This window comes from Onychomys torridus, chromosome 9, assembly GCF_903995425.1.
Source record: "Onychomys torridus chromosome 9, mOncTor1.1, whole genome shotgun sequence".
In the NCBI taxonomy this organism is placed as follows: domain Eukaryota; kingdom Metazoa; phylum Chordata; class Mammalia; order Rodentia; family Cricetidae; genus Onychomys; species Onychomys torridus.
The window spans coordinates 3146481-3165452 of NC_050451.1; the positions used below are offsets into that span (position 1 = coordinate 3146481).

Consider the following 18972-nt stretch of genomic DNA (forward strand, 5'->3'; position numbering starts at 1 on the left):
CAGCCTTTTCTCCTGCCTTTCATCAGATAGATAATTGTGTTTTTTGTGTCTTCCCTGTTACAATCTTGCTCATTTTTAGATTAAAAATTGAACAAGTGCCAGATCATCAAAACACAAAACATCTACACACCTTATTCCCTCCAGCTCAACATGGTAGAGGCATCAAGAAAAAGCCCCCAGAATGTACAACTGGCTCCCAGGGAGGTTCAAGACAACAGAGACCCTTCTTGGGAGGGATGGAAACTTATTGACTCAGCCACAAAGACAGACACAATATTCACTCTATGTCTCAAATCCCAAGATACAATGGGGGGAGCTAACCTTGGGGTGGGGGTAAAGGAAGCTACAGCCACAAGCAGCACAGAACCCTGACACCAAACACCATTCCCTTCAGTTAGCACGGAAGTTTGGCATTCTCAGAGAACGAACAAGACACTAAAATGGGAGAGAAATTCAAAGAAGAGGGTCATATTAGGGGGGGGAAAATGCCATTTAGTACTTCAGCTGGTTTTGCATTTGATAAGTATGTTAACTGAACATCCCAGTACTTTTAAAAATAAGGACTATTTGACATTCTCAAATTCTTTGTTTTGTTTTATGCATGGATGGATGTGTGCAAGTGCAGCACAAACATGTGTGTGTGCATGTGCGTGTGATTCTGGCACGGGGCCTCTCCTTGACCTGAACCTCAACAGTTAAGTTACAGCAGCTGGCCAGTGAGCCCCAGGCACCCTCCCTTCTCTGCCTCCCAAGCACTGGGACTTTGACTCCTTAGTCTCACCTAGCCTGGGACCCAGCGTCTTCCTCCTTCTCTACCCTTCCCATCTACCCTCTTTTCCAGTAGCCCCAAGTGAGGCAAGTTGTTGAAGATAAACCCCAGCGGAAGAAATAATCCTGGTACTACCTACCCTCACCGGGCAAACACTGGGCAGAAAGCTGCACCTAGGAGGTTCCCTCACTGGGATTTTCTGAAGAATGTCAGAGGACTCTACTGCCAAGATTTTCTGGCTTTTATGAGAAATGTTCATTCCAAAGGGTGTCTCCTTCCTGTGGACTCACTCTTAAAACTGCGAACAATCTAATCTGTATAAGGAGAGTTACCTTTTGATCATTTTTGTCTTTCATGGGTCGCTCTTTACAAAGACATCAAGATGTAAATTGTTTACCTTGCTTTTGCTGAGAGCAGTCTGCTTTATTATAAACATTATTTATTATCAATATTATATATCCATCATGTGTTCTTTAATCTGGGCACATGGTAATAATGATTTCACATCATTGCTTATGTGTCCTTTTGTCTGCTGGCCCGTTCATCTGTGTCTGATCTAACAGTCTCTGGCTTTCACCTAGCTGTCTAGGTTTAGATTTGGAGGGCTTTGTTTTCCTCTGCTCTGTGTAAGAAAATCAGTAAGTTGTTATCTCAAGCCCATTATATCTAATGGACAAACTTCCAAGTTAATTATCAAGCTGGTTTGGAAACAAGAAAAAGAAAACAAAAAAGAATGTTATTTATTTACTGATTTATTTATTTATCTACCTATTTATTTTGAGACAGAGTCTCATTAGACATCCCTGTCTGGCCTGAAATTCACTATGTAGACCAGGCTGGCCTGGAACTCACAGAGACCTACTGTATCTAAGAATGGCTTGGTCTTGGATACCTGACTGACTGGCCAAAAGGTTGAAGAAATCACAGACACACATACAGAAAAGCTGGGACTGGGTAGATGTTCTCACACTGATAGAGCTGCACCCTCTATATAACATCCTGGAATGTATGACATACAGCACAGCTGGGAGAATCAACTATAGACGTCTGCAGTAGAGTAGTCTCAGGCTTTGACCATCCAAGAGGAGAAGCTGTGGTAGATGCCTTCTGTACACTGTCAATGTTTATACATGGACCAGAGGAAGGCTTTCCCAATTCCCACAGGTCTGAGGCATTGGCCATTATCAACAATAGGTATTCTCTCAGGACTTCATCTACTGCTTGTGTGAAGATGTGTCTCTGTCCTTCCTCACCTGCCTAAGGAACCTTCTGATTGGGTTAATAAAGAGCTGAACAGGCAGTAGCTAGGCGGGGCTTCCGGGGAGAGACAGGAACTCAGAGAAAGAATCTGAGGCCTGGGGGTTTCACCAGTCAGACTTGGAGGAAGCTGGATGTATGGCACTGAGGAGAGGTAACAAGCCACACTGCAGAATGTAGACTAATATAAAGGGTTACTTTAAGTTTGAAGAGCTAGTTGGGAACAAGCCTAAGCTAAGTCCAAGCTTTCACAATTAATAAAAAGTCTCCATGTCATTATTCAGGAGTCATCTAAAGAGAGACGTGTTATAACTGCTTACACATTCACTCGGGTCTTTCTCTGCTCCCCACAGAAATCTGCCTGCTTCTGCCTCCCACATGCTGGAATTAAAGGCATGTGCCACCATGCCCAGCCACAAAAGAGACATTGTTTAAATCTAAGCAAAACTAACAACAGCAGCAAGGGAAGGTTTTAGAGTTTAACCAAACAGACACATGGTCTTAATTTATTTCATTCTGTCTCTAATCTAGATTCCTAATCACTTGAAGTTGGAAAATTAGTTTTGCTGTGTCTTATGACAAAGCTTTAACATGAAAGCCATAGTAAAGTGGCTTATTGGTGGTATATATTGTTTCTGTACATTACACTTATATATAATATTATGTGGTATGTTCACACTATAAAGTCTCCCCTGGAATGACTCAATTCAAATTGGCTTATAAAATAAATGAGTGCTCACATTAAGTTATCTCAAATTCAGTGACTCTCATTGGCCGAGGACTGACAGTGTCTGAGGACTCCAGATCCTGAGGACCTGGAATCTCTCATTCTGGACTCAACATCCACAAAAAGGAAGGGGGAATGCTTGTGAACATTTCCCACCTTGTGCTTTTCAATTTACTAATTTTTTTAATTTAATTTTTATTAATTTTTTTGAGAAGTTTGTACAATGTGTTTTGATTACATTCATTCTCTGCCCCTAACTGATCCCAGATCCCACCTGGTGTTTTCTTTTTTCCTTCTTCATTCCTTCCTTCCTTTCTTCCTTCCTTCCTTCCCTTCTTTCTTTCTCTCTCTTCCTTCCTTCCTTTTTCTCTCTTCCTTCCCTTCTTTCTTCTTCCCTTTCACTGATGTGTCCAGTTTGTACCATTCCTATTTTCTAGGATGTGTGGCCTCTACTGAAACAATTTAGAAATTGTCGACAAAATTGTTCATTTCATCCCTAACTTCAAATGGACAGCGTTTGGAAACTATGTCCCATCAGTAGTTCTCAACACCTGTAAGGATGAGTTTTGAAGCCAGAAATATTCATTCTACCCCATAACAATTCTGCTGCTGGAGTCTGCTTTAGCTGTCTTCAACTTCCTATGTGCCACAGTGTGTATATTAACATGGCAGTGTAGGTCATTTTATAATCATACATGTATACACACACATCAGTCAAGAAACAGCTAAAGAAAGTTGCTTTAATAGTACCCTCTGGCTTCTTGGAAGACCAGTGCAAATCTCTTCTGGAAGGGAAAGAAATCCATTTCTTCTGAGAAGGTAAATGTTTATTAAATGCAAATGCTGATATCTGTTACCTAGGAAAAGTGACTCACGGCATGTGGAATTTCTAGATAAAAAGCTTTCAAGTCCGAGGTTTCTCCAGATAAGCTTCTATCGGGGAACTGGCGCGTGAATGCGCTGAAATTGAATTACTGTACAACAGCAATTACTTTGCACAGCACAGCTATAATAGGAATCAGTTCCACAGCGAACAGCAGGTAGCTGGAAGAAGGAGACCTGAACACAAAGTCTAGTCTCCTTTAGTTCCTCCAGGAAGCGAGTGTACATTTTTAAGCAAAACACTTTTCAAGTGCCCAATTTCTCATTTTACCAATGGAAATCAGAAAGCAAGAGCAAGGGGGTTAGGTTTATTTACAGTGATGAGCTACGAGTAATTGGGGAATTCATTAAATATCTCATCCAAAGGTTTGAAGACAACAAACTCTTCATGTCCTGAGTGTAGTTACATCTTGCATTCTATGTCTCCTCCCTGTCCTCCTTGAAGTTCATTTTGTCAGGTACTACAGACTATTCCAATAGTCAATTAAGTACTTAGTGCTGCTTGATGGTCTACCAAAATATGCACTACCTTTTCATGCTTCCCTACCCCTCTCTCCCTGAGATGTGTTTAAGTTTGTGGGTGTCTAAGCTCTGTAGGACTCAGCGAAAAGCCCATCCTAACCTTTGCAGCAACCAGGACCCCTGAGGAAATGGGGGGAGGGGCTACAAGTCTGCCCAAATCTAGAAGGTAAAGGCCAAGTGTCTCTGCATGACCCAAGGCAAAAGTTACTCTACAGATGTCACATTTCAGAAATGAGGGTGTACCTAAGAATCACAAATTCTCCACGGTGGCTCTGCCTACTCAGAGTTCCCTGGAGCTAGTGCTGATGCCTCCAGGTGACTGACAGTTTTGGCTGATCCCAGTGAAGGGCCAGATCTGAAAGACAAAGGCTGCCTGCCCACATAACCAAGACCAGGTAACAGCCTCTCCATCGCCTTCCTCCTCTGCTCAAATCAGGGTGCTTTTCTTGCCATCAGCCACTCAGCAATGCCAAAATTGCCTTCTGTCAATATCTCAAATAAGTTCTGACTTATGTCATAGACAAGCAGTCCATGTGTCACTTAGAATGGCCCAATGCAAGTGTGCCACTGGCAGGAGACAGGTGCATGTTATTTCTGCTAAATCTGGAATCTGGAAAGGCTCCACGAGATGCTAATAAACTAAAGACAAACTGATTCCATTTATTGACCCTTCAAAGGAAGTGGAAACTTGATATAAACTGCTTAGCAACACCCATTGAGGACTGGATAGCATGAACATATTTGAATAGAGAAACGGAGAGATGATACCTAACCCATAACTGCTATATACAAAAGAAAGCGGCAGTCTAGCTCCTTCAAACAACCTGGAGTGAGCCTCTGAGTGGGTTCACAGAAATTATTCCAACTACCCATGGCATGAAAATTTGCTAGAAAACAGAGTTAAGAGAAGCTGGCATAATGATGGCACCATTATGTTAATGGCAATTATGGAGGCTAAGGTTATTTATAATTTGCTAGTCTGGAAAAAAAAAAAGTTGCATGTAGTCCATTACCAGCTGTATGACAGAGGTTATATAATGGGCAGGCCACTTTAGGTTTCACATTTACCTCAGACATCTGATGGGCAGAAAATAGGACTTTCTATGATAGGATAATTGCACAGTGGAGAAGAATTCAAATTGGGCCCAAGCATGATAAAATCACTCTGATTCAACTAATCACTGGGCAAAATGATGGAGGAGAATGATGAAATCAAGCCAGAGAGACATAGAAAAAGAAGAATATTGTTCAACAGCCCCGAGATGACAGGCTGTGTGCGTTAAAGGACTGGCTTACTGGAGTGGTAATGGGATCTACCTGTGAAAGCCAAGGCCGCCTATGGCTCCAGACAGCTTCAAGGCACTCCACATATGTCAATGTAGTTGGAATATTCATATCTCTTGCAAGCCAGGTTTTCCTTGTAGCTGTTCTTAAGTCACAAGGATGAGTGATATGGTACCAAGAAGCATAAATGGAGGACCCCAGGACTCTGCTTTGATGTAAATTACTAGAGGTGAGTCAGGGGAGTTGGGGAAATTAGAGTCCTAAAATCTGTTCTGTTTCTGGCCCATTGTCCACTGCGTGAGATTCCTGGCAAAATTTGGACTGGATCATTCTAGTGAAGTTTTGAAAGGGGTGGCTCCAATGCAAACCGGAGATCTTTGGCTCCCCCAATGCTCACAGACCCCAAAAGGACGCTTCCTGTGGAGAAAGCAAAGAATCATTATAGTATGAAGAATCCCAGGCACAGCTTCCTTGGCTCCAACATAGGCCAGCAGTTCATCCTAGATGCCCTGTGGCTTTTGATGGCTGCCAACAGAGGGGCATGGGTCACAAGGGGACTGAGCCAATCTCAACTGTCTCCAGATAAAACCACTGGAGGCTAAAACTTAGTGGAAAAACACTGCCTAGGAGACATGAAGTCCTGGATCAGTAGAACAATGGAAATAAAAAGCCCATGGGGGAGAACCATAGAGGTCTGGATGCGATTCTCAAGATGCAGCAGCACCCAGCTTGTGTGCACCAGGTCTGTATGTGTATTTTAAACTACAGAAAATATGCATTGCAGAGTGTGCAGGCTGGTCATATCCTGGGATCATTTCAATTCAAACAGGGCAATTTCTTTTTTCTTCTCAAAGAAACAGTGCCAGCCATATCAAAAATTTTTTTGAATGTCACTAATTTGAGGCAAAATGGTTTCAAAATAGGCAATACAGAGAGGCTGAAGCCAGCTCCCGCTTCCTCGGGTCCCTATCCAGGTGCTTCCTGCAGCCCTGGGACTCTTCATGCTCACAAGATAGAAAATCCTTATCCAGAAGTGCATGCCATGCTTTCTGTTTGTCAGGCATCAGACTGCAGGGACATGAAGCACAGCTGTACCCTTTCCTTGAGGATGCAAAAACTAAAAACCCCACTGAGCCCTGGAGTGTGACCTGGGCAAATGACTTCACCACAGCTCAGCCTCTTTGCTCATTTCTAGGACAATGATAACTCCCGGAGCTGACATGCATCTAACTGGCATAACCTCTTAGCTCTGGGCCAGGTGCATCCTGAGCTCAGTGAACCCAGAAGCATGTATTCTGCAGGGCTCTAGGGAGGTATGAGAGGAAAAGAGATCCACAGGGCTGCTCAGCTGTCCTCAGCAGCTTCCCATCTTGGAGCAGGACAGAAATCCCAGTAAGAATGTCTACAGCATGTTGCATAAACTGCAAAAGGTCAAGATCCTGGCTATGGTGTTTCTGCCAAGGAGCACCCTACATGTGCACCCCCTCAAGTACCCCAAGTCCCTGACCCCAGGCCTTTCTTGCCTATCAACTGCACAGACAGAATGAATGGCTATTTATTTTCTTTTCTTCCCCAAAGCTCTGTGATTTGCAAAGATACAAAGGAAAACAGTATTGCTTCACCCAAACTGATACTGTTGTTACTAGTGCTTAAAATAGAATGAAAATGAGCCAGGTGTGGCGACCCACCTGTAATCCCAGAATTTAGGAGCCTGGAGCAGAGGATCACATGAGCTCAAGGCCTGCCAGAGAATCTTGACTGCACAGTCAGACCTAGTCTCAAAAATATAATAACCAAATAACAACAAACAAAAACAACCCTTGGGAAGGCTAGCTCAGCAGATCAAGGCACTTGTTGTGGGGTCTGGCCATCTGAATTTGATATCTAGGACCCATATGGCAAAAGGAAAGAGCTGACTCCTGCAAGTTGACCTCCATATCTAGGTAGCATCACTCCCTGGGCTACAGTTCTAGACTGAAGAAAACCAAGCCAGTGAGCTGAGCACCAGCAACGCCCTACCCTTACTTCTCCCTCTCCTTCCTTACTGCAGATGCCACGTGACCAGCGATCCCACACATTTGCTACCAGACTTCTCTACTGTGCCCTCCAACTGTAAGACAAAGTAATCCCTGCCTTCAAGATTCTTTCCATACTTGGTCAGCCCAAGGACAAAAGCAACTGATAGACTTTGATTTGTATTTTTTTTTTCCAACATATTCTAAAAGTTCTACTCAAGAAGCCATCCATTTTGTAAACAGAATCTCCTCATGATGCTTTAAAATGATTATTCTTTTAAAATATTTATTTTGTTTATGTTTATTTGTGTTTACCTCCATGTATGTATGTGCACCATGGCCACACAAGGCCTGCAAAGTTCAGAAGAAGGTATGGTATCCTCTGAAAACGGAGTTACAGGCCGTTTGGAGCTATCTTGTGGATGCTCAGAACTAAACCCAGGACCTCTACAAGAGCAGCAAGTACTCTTAACTTCTGAGCCATGTCTTCAGCCCTTCATCGGTATTCTGCTTCTGATGTCTGAATGACCACCAACCTGTCATACCATTAGGAAAAATAAGGAGCCATACTCAGAAAGATGAATCCAGGCCTGGGGATGTAACTCAGTGGTGCAGTGCTTTCTTAGCATGCATAACCCTGGGTCCACTCACTAATGCATGCTTCCTCTCAGATGCTTCAGGGCAGTGATGCAAAACAGGTCAAAGGCCACCATGCAGCTTCCAAGGCACTATTGGTAAACCATGCTTGTGGCAGAAAAAGAGGCATTTCAGAGCTTCCATCAGGAAGAAGCTCATTCACAGCAGCATTTTACACTCACTGAGTGCCTCTTCCTGCAGGGCCTGCACCAACAGCAAGATTTGTCATGTTCCCACCTCAGCTGTGAGATTGTCCTGTTCTGCAGATGAGAAATTAAGGCTCACAGAGATGTCTTTCTACCCCAGGACAGAGCCTACTAAGTGACAAGGAAGGTTTTAGACCCAGGTCAAGCTCATGCTCATACGAAGACACAAAACGGATAAAACTATTTATCTAGAGACAAAAGTGTGAGATTATCCACCTTGGGCAGAAATACTTTGAGAAAATTTGGTTTGGTGGTTCAGCCTGAGAAAAGGAAGTGGTTGTTTCTAACAAAATGCTACTGAGAAGATCATTAAAACTGAAAATCAAGGAAAGTAGACACAAGAATGAAACACTCTTCAGGTTAAAATTTTCCTTGCAACTGTATATCAATACGGCTTTAATACAGGATACCACAGCAGTCACATATCCCAAATCATGAACATAAGATGCCCTGTTTGGTCAACAGTAAAACACACACACACACACACACACACACACACACACACACACACACTCACACTGCAGTTCCCTTCATATGGCTGATAGGAAATCTCAGTGAGCTACTTGGATCAATACAAACACTGTAATCTCAGTAATGGTCCAGTAAAGCAAGAAGAATATTCAACTTCTTCCAGACTTCATCTGCCCCCCACCCCTGACATATTCGATTCTACACAGTGGCAGTCATTTTTTTAAAAAATGTTTTATAGCTGTACAGTGAACCCCAGTGTCCCCCTGAGTGATCCTGAGAAGTTAGTGAAAGCATCAGAGTTGGGGACCCATCCTTTGCAGCCCCTATGCTGAAGGTATAACATCCAAAGAGAAAAGCTGGCATCAGAATCCCATATGTGAAGAGGGCAATGAGAAACTGCTTTTCTTGGTCACCAGAATGAAGAAATAAGCAAACAAGAACATTCACATAGTGGGTAAACTTTGTAAGTTGGGCTCATCACCAACAGTCCCGAAGAGCTTCCCTCCTGTGTGTCTTGGGACAACATAATGCAGACCCTATAAGACTTACCCGCACTGCCTCAGACTTCTTGTGAAACATTTCCTCCATGTTCTTAGCCAGCTTTTTCACCAGTTGGAGACCATCGATTTCTTCAATAGCAACATCTTTCTCATACTCTTTGTATTTCTAAAAGGAGAAAGGGCAGTATTAGAGGCAAGTGAGTCTAAGGTACCACATGTATGATTTCCTCTGATGGATATAAAAATAAAACATTGTCTGTTGGGAGTTGGAGACAGTAGGTTATATTTGACAATTACTAAATCAAACAGAAACATGAAAAGTGCGTCTGGCTCTGACCAGAAGCCGAAGTAGCAACCAGGAAAGGAACAGTTGTCAGCTAATCAAAGGCTGTCACATCTAAGGAATAGCCTAAGGGGCCAGTCTGACTCATGGTTTCCTCATCTTCTCAATTTAAGACAGTTTTTTCTAAAAAGTCCATCAAACACTAGAAATCAGATCACGGTATTAAGCAAAATAAGCCATACTCCAAAAGCCTAATACTGGCCAGTTGTCCTGGGGATGTAACTCAGTGGTGGAAGGCTTGTTCAGCATGGATATGGCCCTGGGTCCACTCACTAACGCATGCTTTCTCTCAGATGTGGAGCCTGTGATTTGTTTGGTTTTGATTTTTCTCTTGGAAGTAAAACATGAAAGCAGAAGGAGGTATATGGGAAGAGAAGAGAGATTAGCAGGAGGGAAAGGTGAACCAAAAGAGAGTGAGGGGATGAATACAATCAAACTATAACACCCCATGAAAATGTCACAATGGGGCTCAGGAGAGAGCTCACTCAGAAAAGTTCTTGCCATGCAAGCACCAGGATTTGGGTTCCATCTACAACACAAATAAATCATAATGATGAAAAAGGAGAAGGAGGGAAGGAAGGGGAAAGGAGGAGAGGGGAACGGATAGAGGAGGAGAAGGAGGACAAGGAGGAGGAAAGAAGAAGAGGAGGAGGAGGAGGAGGAAAAGGAGGAAGAGAAGGAGAGGAAGAAGAGGAGGAGGAAAGAAGAAGAGGAGGAAGGAGGAGGAGGAAACCAATAGCAACAGCCACCCCCACTCCCACTGCCAGGTAGGGTGGCACACACTTGCAATCCCACCACTTGGGAGATAAAGACAGATGACTCCCTGAGGCTGGCTGGCCAGCTTGCCTGCAATGCCTTGCAAGCCCCAGTCAGTGAGAGCCTTAGAGAAAGAAAACACAGAAAACAGAAAACAGAAAAAACAAGGTAGAAGGTGCCTACAGTTTCCTCTGGCTGTGCACACAGGTACATACATGCTTACTTGCTGTCCTGGTGAGCTTCCTGTTGCTGTGATAAACCACTCAGATCAAAAGGGTAAGAAAGGATTTATTTGAACTTAATTTCCACCTAACAGTACACCATTGAGGGAATCAGGGCAGGAACTCAAGCAGGAACCCAGAAGTAGGAGTTGATGATGCATAGACCATGGAGGACGCTGCTTACCAGCTTGCTTCCTCTTCTGCTCAGCTCACTTCCATGTATTACTAGGACCACCTACCCAGGGGAGCCACCACAAACAGTATTCCAGGCTCTACTTTAGCAACTAGCAATCAATAAAATGCCTCACAGACATGCCCAAAGTTCACACTGATGGGGGCAATTCCTCAACCAAGGTTCCCTGCTCTCAGCTGTGCCTAGGTGACAACCAAGATAAGCCATTATACCTGCACACATATGAACACACACACACACACACACACACACACACACACACACATCACATCACATCACATCACATCACATCACAATGAAACCTATAATTTTATGGACTGACCACTCACTAATTTAGAAGATAATTACATACTATGATAACTAATCTGTTTGAAGAGGCAAATATAAAAGTGGTCCAAAAACTCCAGAATGTTCCTCAGACACTCTCAGAGGTCCATGGAGTCCTTTTTCCAACAGCATGTCTAGGTGAAGCTGGCTTACCTCACGGATATCAACACATGGCAACAGACTGACACAGACACATGTGTGAGAATCTGCCTGTCTTTGCTCAAGTCAAATGTTAAAGAAATTTGCCAATAAAGGGAGAAATGTATACCAGCTATGGTTCATAAAACACGTTACTTATATAACACATTTTTTATCTTTTTAATTAGTTTCTCTTTAAATTTCTTAGTTTTAAATTTTAACATGATAAATATCAATAGATATAACCCACATGAACAAAAGCTCTGGTGGACTTTAGTACTAAGACAAAAGTAAATTTGAATAAAGACTTAACTTTGTTCCCATTGAACAAGAATGTTGTTTCTTATTGAGAATTCCAACAGGAGTTCACAATATTTTTATGTCAGTGTGAAAACGGCCTCATGATGTTCATGTCCTTATAAAAAGGCTGAGGCACTAAAGTGGTGGGGAATATATGTTGCTTTGCTTGAAACTCACCTCAAGCTTCAACCTAGGAAAAACTCAGGGTACATTCTGCAGCTTGGCTCTGGAGTGTTGCAGGAGTTATTTTCTAAGTGATAGGTATAAACACATGGCAGGATAATTCCCAAGGCATAAATATCTATTTTCTCTTCACTCCCCCACCTCTACCTTCAAATGTGGGAACTGGAGAGAGGCACCATTTTTCCTGGCCAGCAGAGGCCAGCCTTCTACCCAAGGCTCAGCTAGAAAAGTAGTATGTGGCCATGTGTCACTCAAAACACATCCTTTTCCAGTTCCAATTTACAAATCCTTTGAGGCAATACAACAGAGTTCTGTTTTCGGAGAAGTTGGGAGGGTGGGCGTGTTCCTCCAGGGGTAAAGCTCTGACCTCAGATGTGCAGGTTGGACCCCTGGCACAACATGACAAAAAGAAAACCACTTCTGGCTTGAGGACAAAGGCAGAAAGCATGGGGAAAGGAGTGAATGTCAGGAAGGGTTTTCCAGATTCTTAAGACTTAAGGGAAACCCCTACCAGCCAGCAGTGAGCCGGCCATCTGACCTTGCATTCTATAAGCAGCAAATCCCAATCTCACTCCAACAGCAACACCTACTACCAGACACCAGCAGAGGATGAAGGCAAGAGGAGACACTGTTGCTGGACACTGAAACCTCTGACCTGAACACCAGGACCAATGCATTCTTAGAATGAAGGGGTCTAGGAATATAAATGCTATTTCTAGTCACCTGCGAGTGAAGAAAGGTAGAGATCTGCTGTGATATTTCTGAGCTTCAATGAATGCAAGGGCCTGTGAAATCCCAAGAGTTACAGGTTGATCCTTCTCCCCAATGCCCAAGAGCATATATAAGGATCACATGAGTTACTTTTGGGGTCCTCTCTCTTGAATCTATCCAGAAAAATCTTTATTCCTCCTTCTCCAGGTGTCCTCTTCCTCCTTCACATCAAAGTTGTTATGATCCCTGAAATGTTGCACCTATGTTCCAGCACTCAAAACCCAGCCAGAAGAGGCTGGACTTAACTCTCCCAGTACTGTAGCTGAGGTGGCCTAGGAGGCAGGGCCAAGTTCTTATGGTTACTGATCCACAGCTCATACTCAGAGAGATTCTCTGAATAAAGGTTGATGCCAAGTGGATAGGAGATGATAATGGTGGTGGTGGTGATGGTGGTGGTACACTGCAATGTGATGAAAACTGAGATGCAGGTAAGGAGGGAGGTGTGCTGTCCTTTGGCTCTCTAATAGTGACATCTCCCACATGCAGGAAGTGGGATATGAGGCCCAGGATAGCCCAACCCTGGCTAACAGGGTATCTGAATAAAACTTCAGTGACAATCACTGGAAATTTTTACTAAGTTCAGAAGCCAGCCAGGGGATTTCCTCTGCTTGCCAGATGTGCTCCAAAATTCACAGCAGGGCCCAGATTTTATGCCCAAGGCTAATTAAGTACTGAAAATACAATTGTGTATGTGTGTGTGTGTGTATGTGTCTGTGTCTCTGTGTGTGTGTGTGTGTGTGTGTGTGTGTGTGTGTATGTGTGTGTTTACAGAAAGGGTGAAATGAATCTCAGCCTTCAGTGAATCCTCATCTGACCCTTTGGTTTTCTTATCAGGCTCCAGTATTCTGACCTAAGCAGTGTTTAGATGTGTTTCCCTTCTAAGCACAATAGGATATCTCTGCATCTCTCCCCTGAACTCTCTCTGTGAGAAGGAGCTGCTGAACTGACTAACCTCCTGGACAACTTGTGGTCATGTTATAGTCCCTAATCTCAACACAACATCTACCAATCCAAAATCCCAGCTCAGGAACAAATTCAGCCGTTCACTGTTTCCTTCCTGCCTACCTGCTTTCTCTGAAGCCCATATGCCATCAGATGCTCTTTGTTAATGAACCAAGTGTACACTACTCTCTTCCTACCCTGAGGAAGATTCCCTGCCTTCTTAGGATGCTAGTGCCTGCTGGAATTGGGACTAGTGAATGCTTTTGTCTTGCCAGGAAATGTTTCATGTTGCTGGAATCAGAAAAATTTGAAGAACAGGGAGAGAAAACCAATGAGTGTCTAGAATCAGCAGCAAGATCTTGGTGGCCTGCAGCAGTAGCATACAGCAAAAGCCTTAGAAAGGAGCCTGCAAAGGAGATCAGTCTGACCTTAGCAACTACATGAATCCCACACATCCACACCACACTATCAGAGACTGAAGGGAAAATGCATATAGTATGTTGCAATCTAATACAAGCAACCATTGACTCATTTCTGGTTTGAATCATTAATCTGCATACACACAGCTAAAGGATATCTAGTGTGTTTGAAGCAGGATATGCAACCACAAATGATGTTTTTCTCCCTTCTCTTTTTTTAAACCTTCATTTTTCCAACTTTTATGCTGAGTCTATCATTTAAAAAAATTGAGAGTTATGAAATTTGTTGTTCCATTTAGAACAGAATAGGGGTCCCTCTTGTTTTATTTATCTATTTTAAATGATTTTAACAGAGACAGAATATGTGACATCTCCTCTCTCTTTCCTCCACTACAGACCCTCCCAGCTAACCACCCTGAAATCCCTCCTATGCCCCCCACTCTCAAGTTGATATCATAGTCAAAACACTACATCTACAGAAAAGAAAAAGTATTGAAAGCTACCAAAAAAAATATAATCACATATAAATGAAAACCCATCAGAATTACATCTGATCTCTAAATAGAAACTCCGAAAGCTTGTAGAGCTCTTTTAGAGCCTGTGGCAAATACACTGAAAGTACGAACAGACCATGACTGCCAACCTAGACTACTATACCCAGCAAAACTATCTGCCAAAGTTGAAGGGAAAAGAAAAAATGTTCCATGATTTAAACATCCTAAAAAACTTCAGGAGCATATTTTATACAGGGGGAGTCTGAGTCCTGGTCAGAATCCCTGCAGGTAACCTGAGCAGCATCTTGTCCACTCAGTCAGTTCAAGCCTACACTGAACACCTTTCCTGAATCTCCTGGTATTAGCTTCATCACTCTGCTGAGGGCTGGTGTTCCATGTGTGCTGTAGTGGGGAGCTGAGGCAAAGGGGTTTACTTAGCTGGTGAAAGCCAAAGGGTTGAAGAAAGGCTTTAAACCTAAAAAGGCCTGACATCTAATTGCTTAGACTTTTGAGCTTTCTCAGGGTAGAGAGACAAGAGATTGACAGGCCAAATATTTTCAGACTTGTTTTTGAAAGGCCTGTTCCATTCCCATAATCACCTGTCTCATTGATTTTTGCCGTCAACACCAGCTTGGACTTGGAAAAGAGTCGAATATAAAGAACTGGGGACAGCCAGTTGACAAGAGTGATATAGCCGACCTAAAGTAGGTCAGAGAAAACGAATGCCATGTGACAGGCACAAAGGAGGTGCAGGCAGTGGCCTCCACCCTCCTCAGGGACCACAAGGGGAGCGAAGAGGCAGGGATAAAGGAGCACACCCAGCTCTTGCCAGTCCAAACACCTGGAGGGAGAGGAGAAACCACTTGGAAAGTGCCCTGCAGCCTCCCTGAGAGACTCTGTACACTGGCACCTGTGGCTGCAGCCTCCTCCTGTTCTGCAAGGCACCAAAGAAGGCTTTTTTGGTAAAAGCCTCGACCCCTCCCCAGCAACCTCCCACACAGCTGTGCCAGCATGGCTTCAAGGACCATACTAGTAATGACTTCTGCATCTGGTACATCGGTCTTCTCCCTCTGTGGAAAGGAATTGTTAGTGAAGTATGAGGACATCCCCACAGCCACACAACAGGAAGACAGGAAAAACTGACACAAACGAAACACGGATGCTCTCCCACAACACAGGCTGGAGCTGCCATGCATGTGCGCCTGTCTCTAACACTCCATTTATTTGATCCACAGACCATGCTGTGTGTAAGCCAGGCAGGATCCTGGACACCATGCCCATGATGGTGAGTGAAACAAACACTGAGGAAGCCTGAGGTTCTGAGTCAGCATGTGCTGTGGGATGAGTGGGCAAAGATGCAATGGGATGAAAAGAACCTCATCTTGTAAGACCCTGAATGGTGATTAGGCTGAGAAAGTGGGGAAATATGTGAAAGCAGACCCAGGAAGGTCTAGCGTAAGAGGCTACCTGTGGTTCAGCAAACTGTCCTTGTTTCATGTCACTGGAGAACATGCAGCTAAGGAGAGGGGCATCTGGAGAACATGCAGCTAAGGAGAGGCACATCTGGAGAACATGCAGCTAAGGAGAGGCACATCTGGAGAACATGCAGCTAAGGAGAGGCACATCTGGAGAACATGCAGCTAAGGAGAGGCACATCTGGAGAACATGCAGCTAAGGAGGGGCACATCTGGAGAACATGCAGCTAAGGAGACGCACATCTGGAGAACATGCAGCTAAGGAGGGGGCATCAGAAGAACATGCAGATAAGGAGGGGCACATCTGGAGAACATGCAGCTAAGGAGGGGCACACCATGAAAGACAAGGCCAGTGAAGTGCAGTGATGAGAATTGGGAACATTGTAGGAGGACATCTGGAACCACCAAAGGTCTTGGGGAGAGGACAGATTAGTGATCAGAAGTGAGCAAAAACAAAACTCCTGTGAATAAAAGGGCAGAATGGAATCCTAGATAGAGTGCAGAACCAAGGATCAAGAGGCAGAAAATCAAGAGGTGGCTTCCCCAGACAGGTCAAGGAGGCTGACAGTCAGAAGAAGTTTGGAATGGAGGCTATGCTGCTTTAAGCCAGTTAAGCCCCTGAGCCGCAGTGTCTTCGTTCAGAACACCAGGGATAATGATGCCCACCCTCTAGCACTGCTCTGCAGATTCCCTGGGAGAACATCTGCAAACGGCCCCAGCAAGATGTCCACTCACAAAGAACCACCTCAAGTCCCAGTGGTCCTTTGTTCTTCTTTCTTGGTATTGCTGTTCCAGAGGACCCTACTGCTGTGGTACAAGTGTGTTTCTAAAAGGAAGCCCCTGTTGTAACAGCCAAAGTCCAACAGGGTGTTTGATGATGCTCACACTCCACACTATGCTTTTCCTGCCTCTCTGCAGGAGCTGAGACACCCCAGCACTGCAGCCTGCATGTCTAGGTAAGAGAAGAGTCTAGTAGAACACAGCCCTCCAGAGATCACCTCTGAGCATCTGTGTCACAGAAGAAAGGCAAGCCCAAGAAACTTAGCCTTCCTCTGTCACAAGAGAACATATGAGTCTTCCCACTCCTTCTGTTAGCAGAATCAGCGTTTGGCAAGAAATCCCTTGGTGAGCTGAGAACATTTATCACTTGAGAAGGGAGACATAGAAATGCATTATTTCTGCAGCATCTATTTTGCCAGATCATTTCACACAAACACCAGCAACAGAAAAGCACTATTTCACTGTCAGGACACTTAATGCTGCTCATACATTTGGGTCCCCCCCACCACATGATAACGGCGTATCAAGAAATGAGTCACCTGGAACTGCCTCCGCGACCCCTGGGCTGCCCCAGAGGGAGTGGGACTCAAGTCAGGAGACTTCTGACCAATCACAAGTGATGCCAATCCTAAAGCGGGGCTCTAAGTGTGCTCAAAATCAGGGACCAGTGAAGGGGCGGGATGCGGAGGGTGATGACCAACGGCCGAAGCACATCGACTCCTGCGTAAATTTTCTCCTCAAAGCGAAAACTGTACCTCTGCAATGGGCTTCATAAAAATCACTGTGCAAGGACTGACAGAAGGTCCAGGGGAGGGTGTGGGACCCCAAGACCTTGCCCTCCCCGAAGTGAGACATGGGGAGCTTGTCTCCAAACGGGATTCTCCTGCTCCTCTGGAAAAGCCCCAAAGCCAGACGCCCTGATGATTCCTGTCTCTGGGAAAACAACTGCTATGTATTGAACGTGAAAGAGGCTCCCACCTCTGACCCCGGCCACATGGCCACGTGTGGGAACTCTTTGTCTCCAGCTCGCAGCACTGTTTATGAGAGATTGTGGGACCTTCAGGACCCAGAAGCTTAGCTGGAGGATGAAGGCCACTGAGGTGGGACCATCCTGCCCCTCCACCATCACTCCCCACCCCAGTTCTCTCTGCCTCCTGATCCTCCATATGTGAACAGGCACACTGCAGGGTCCCACCAACCATACACTCCACCACGCCTTCCACCCCAAAATGGCAGGTATCCATTCAAACCATGAGCCAAAAGTAAGTGTCACTTCCCTTGATTGGCTGTTTGGTCATTTTGTCACGATGGCTAGAAAAATGAGTACTACAATGATACAGAGAACACCTAAGCCCTGAACCTTTCAAATTAACTCATCCTGAAAGAGATGCATCCCTACATTTGGGTTCAATCCTTCATGTTATTTTCATCACTTTGAGCTCCACAACTACAATGCAAGACAGAACTTCATTAAGCCAATCTTTCAAGTCACCATTACACTAACAACCACCAAACACAAGGGAGCTTAAACTGAAATTATTACTATTTTTGTTCATCAAACAGTCACAAATTTCTCACCATGGTTCAGGAGAGAGAGGGCATATTGACAAATAGATGTAGTTGCCCCTGCTTTATCAGAGGCCATACTGGTACCCAGGACTCCAGGTAAGCCCCAACATGCCTGCTTGTAGACCACCAACACTTCCTCAGAGCCCACCAAGCTTTCTCCACAACAGCCCCCTTCTCATCACCATATCCTGGCCCAAAACTCCAGCAGAGGCACCATGCTTTACCAGAGGCCACAGTGGTACCCAGATCCCTAGAGGTCACACAGGTTGTCAGAACCCCAGCAGAGGCACCCTGCATGACCAGAGGACTTACAGGCCACCAGAACTGTAGGCCACTCAGGCCAGATGACCAGAGAAGAAACAGAAACCAAGGGGAAAACACCCAGCCAACAAAGACAAATTTATAAATCAGTATCTAAACCTAAAATTACCCCAAACCCAGATGCCAAGACTCCAGTGTAAGAACACAATAGACAGCAGCAAGGGCAATATGTCACCACCAGAGCCCAGCTATCCTACTACAGAAAGTCCTGAATATTCCAACACAGCTGAATTACAAGAAAATGACCTTAAAACCAACTTTATAAAAATGACAGAAATCCTTAAAGAGGAAATGAATAAATTTCTTCAAGAAATCAAGAAAAAGACAAACAATTGGAGGAAATGAATAAATCCCTTAAAGAAAGCCAAGAAAAAACAAACAAGTAAAGGAAATGAATAAAACTGTTCAAGACCTGAAGATGGAAGAGCAATAAAGAAAACCCAAACCAAGGAGTCCTGGTGATGGCAAATC

General features: G+C 44.3%; 1 protein-coding gene across 2 annotated transcripts in view; it reads right to left on the reverse strand.

The window, feature by feature from the left end:
• The window catches only part of Cacna2d3 (calcium voltage-gated channel auxiliary subunit alpha2delta 3), an 844799-nt gene that overhangs the window by 629930 nt on the left and 195897 nt on the right, over positions 1–18972 (reverse strand). For both annotated transcript variants that reach the window (XM_036199702.1, XM_036199701.1), the window contains exon 3: positions 9319–9435. In XM_036199702.1, the coding sequence (XP_036055595.1) occupies positions 9319–9435 (117 nt within the window). The remainder of the gene's footprint in view (positions 1–9318; positions 9436–18972) is intronic.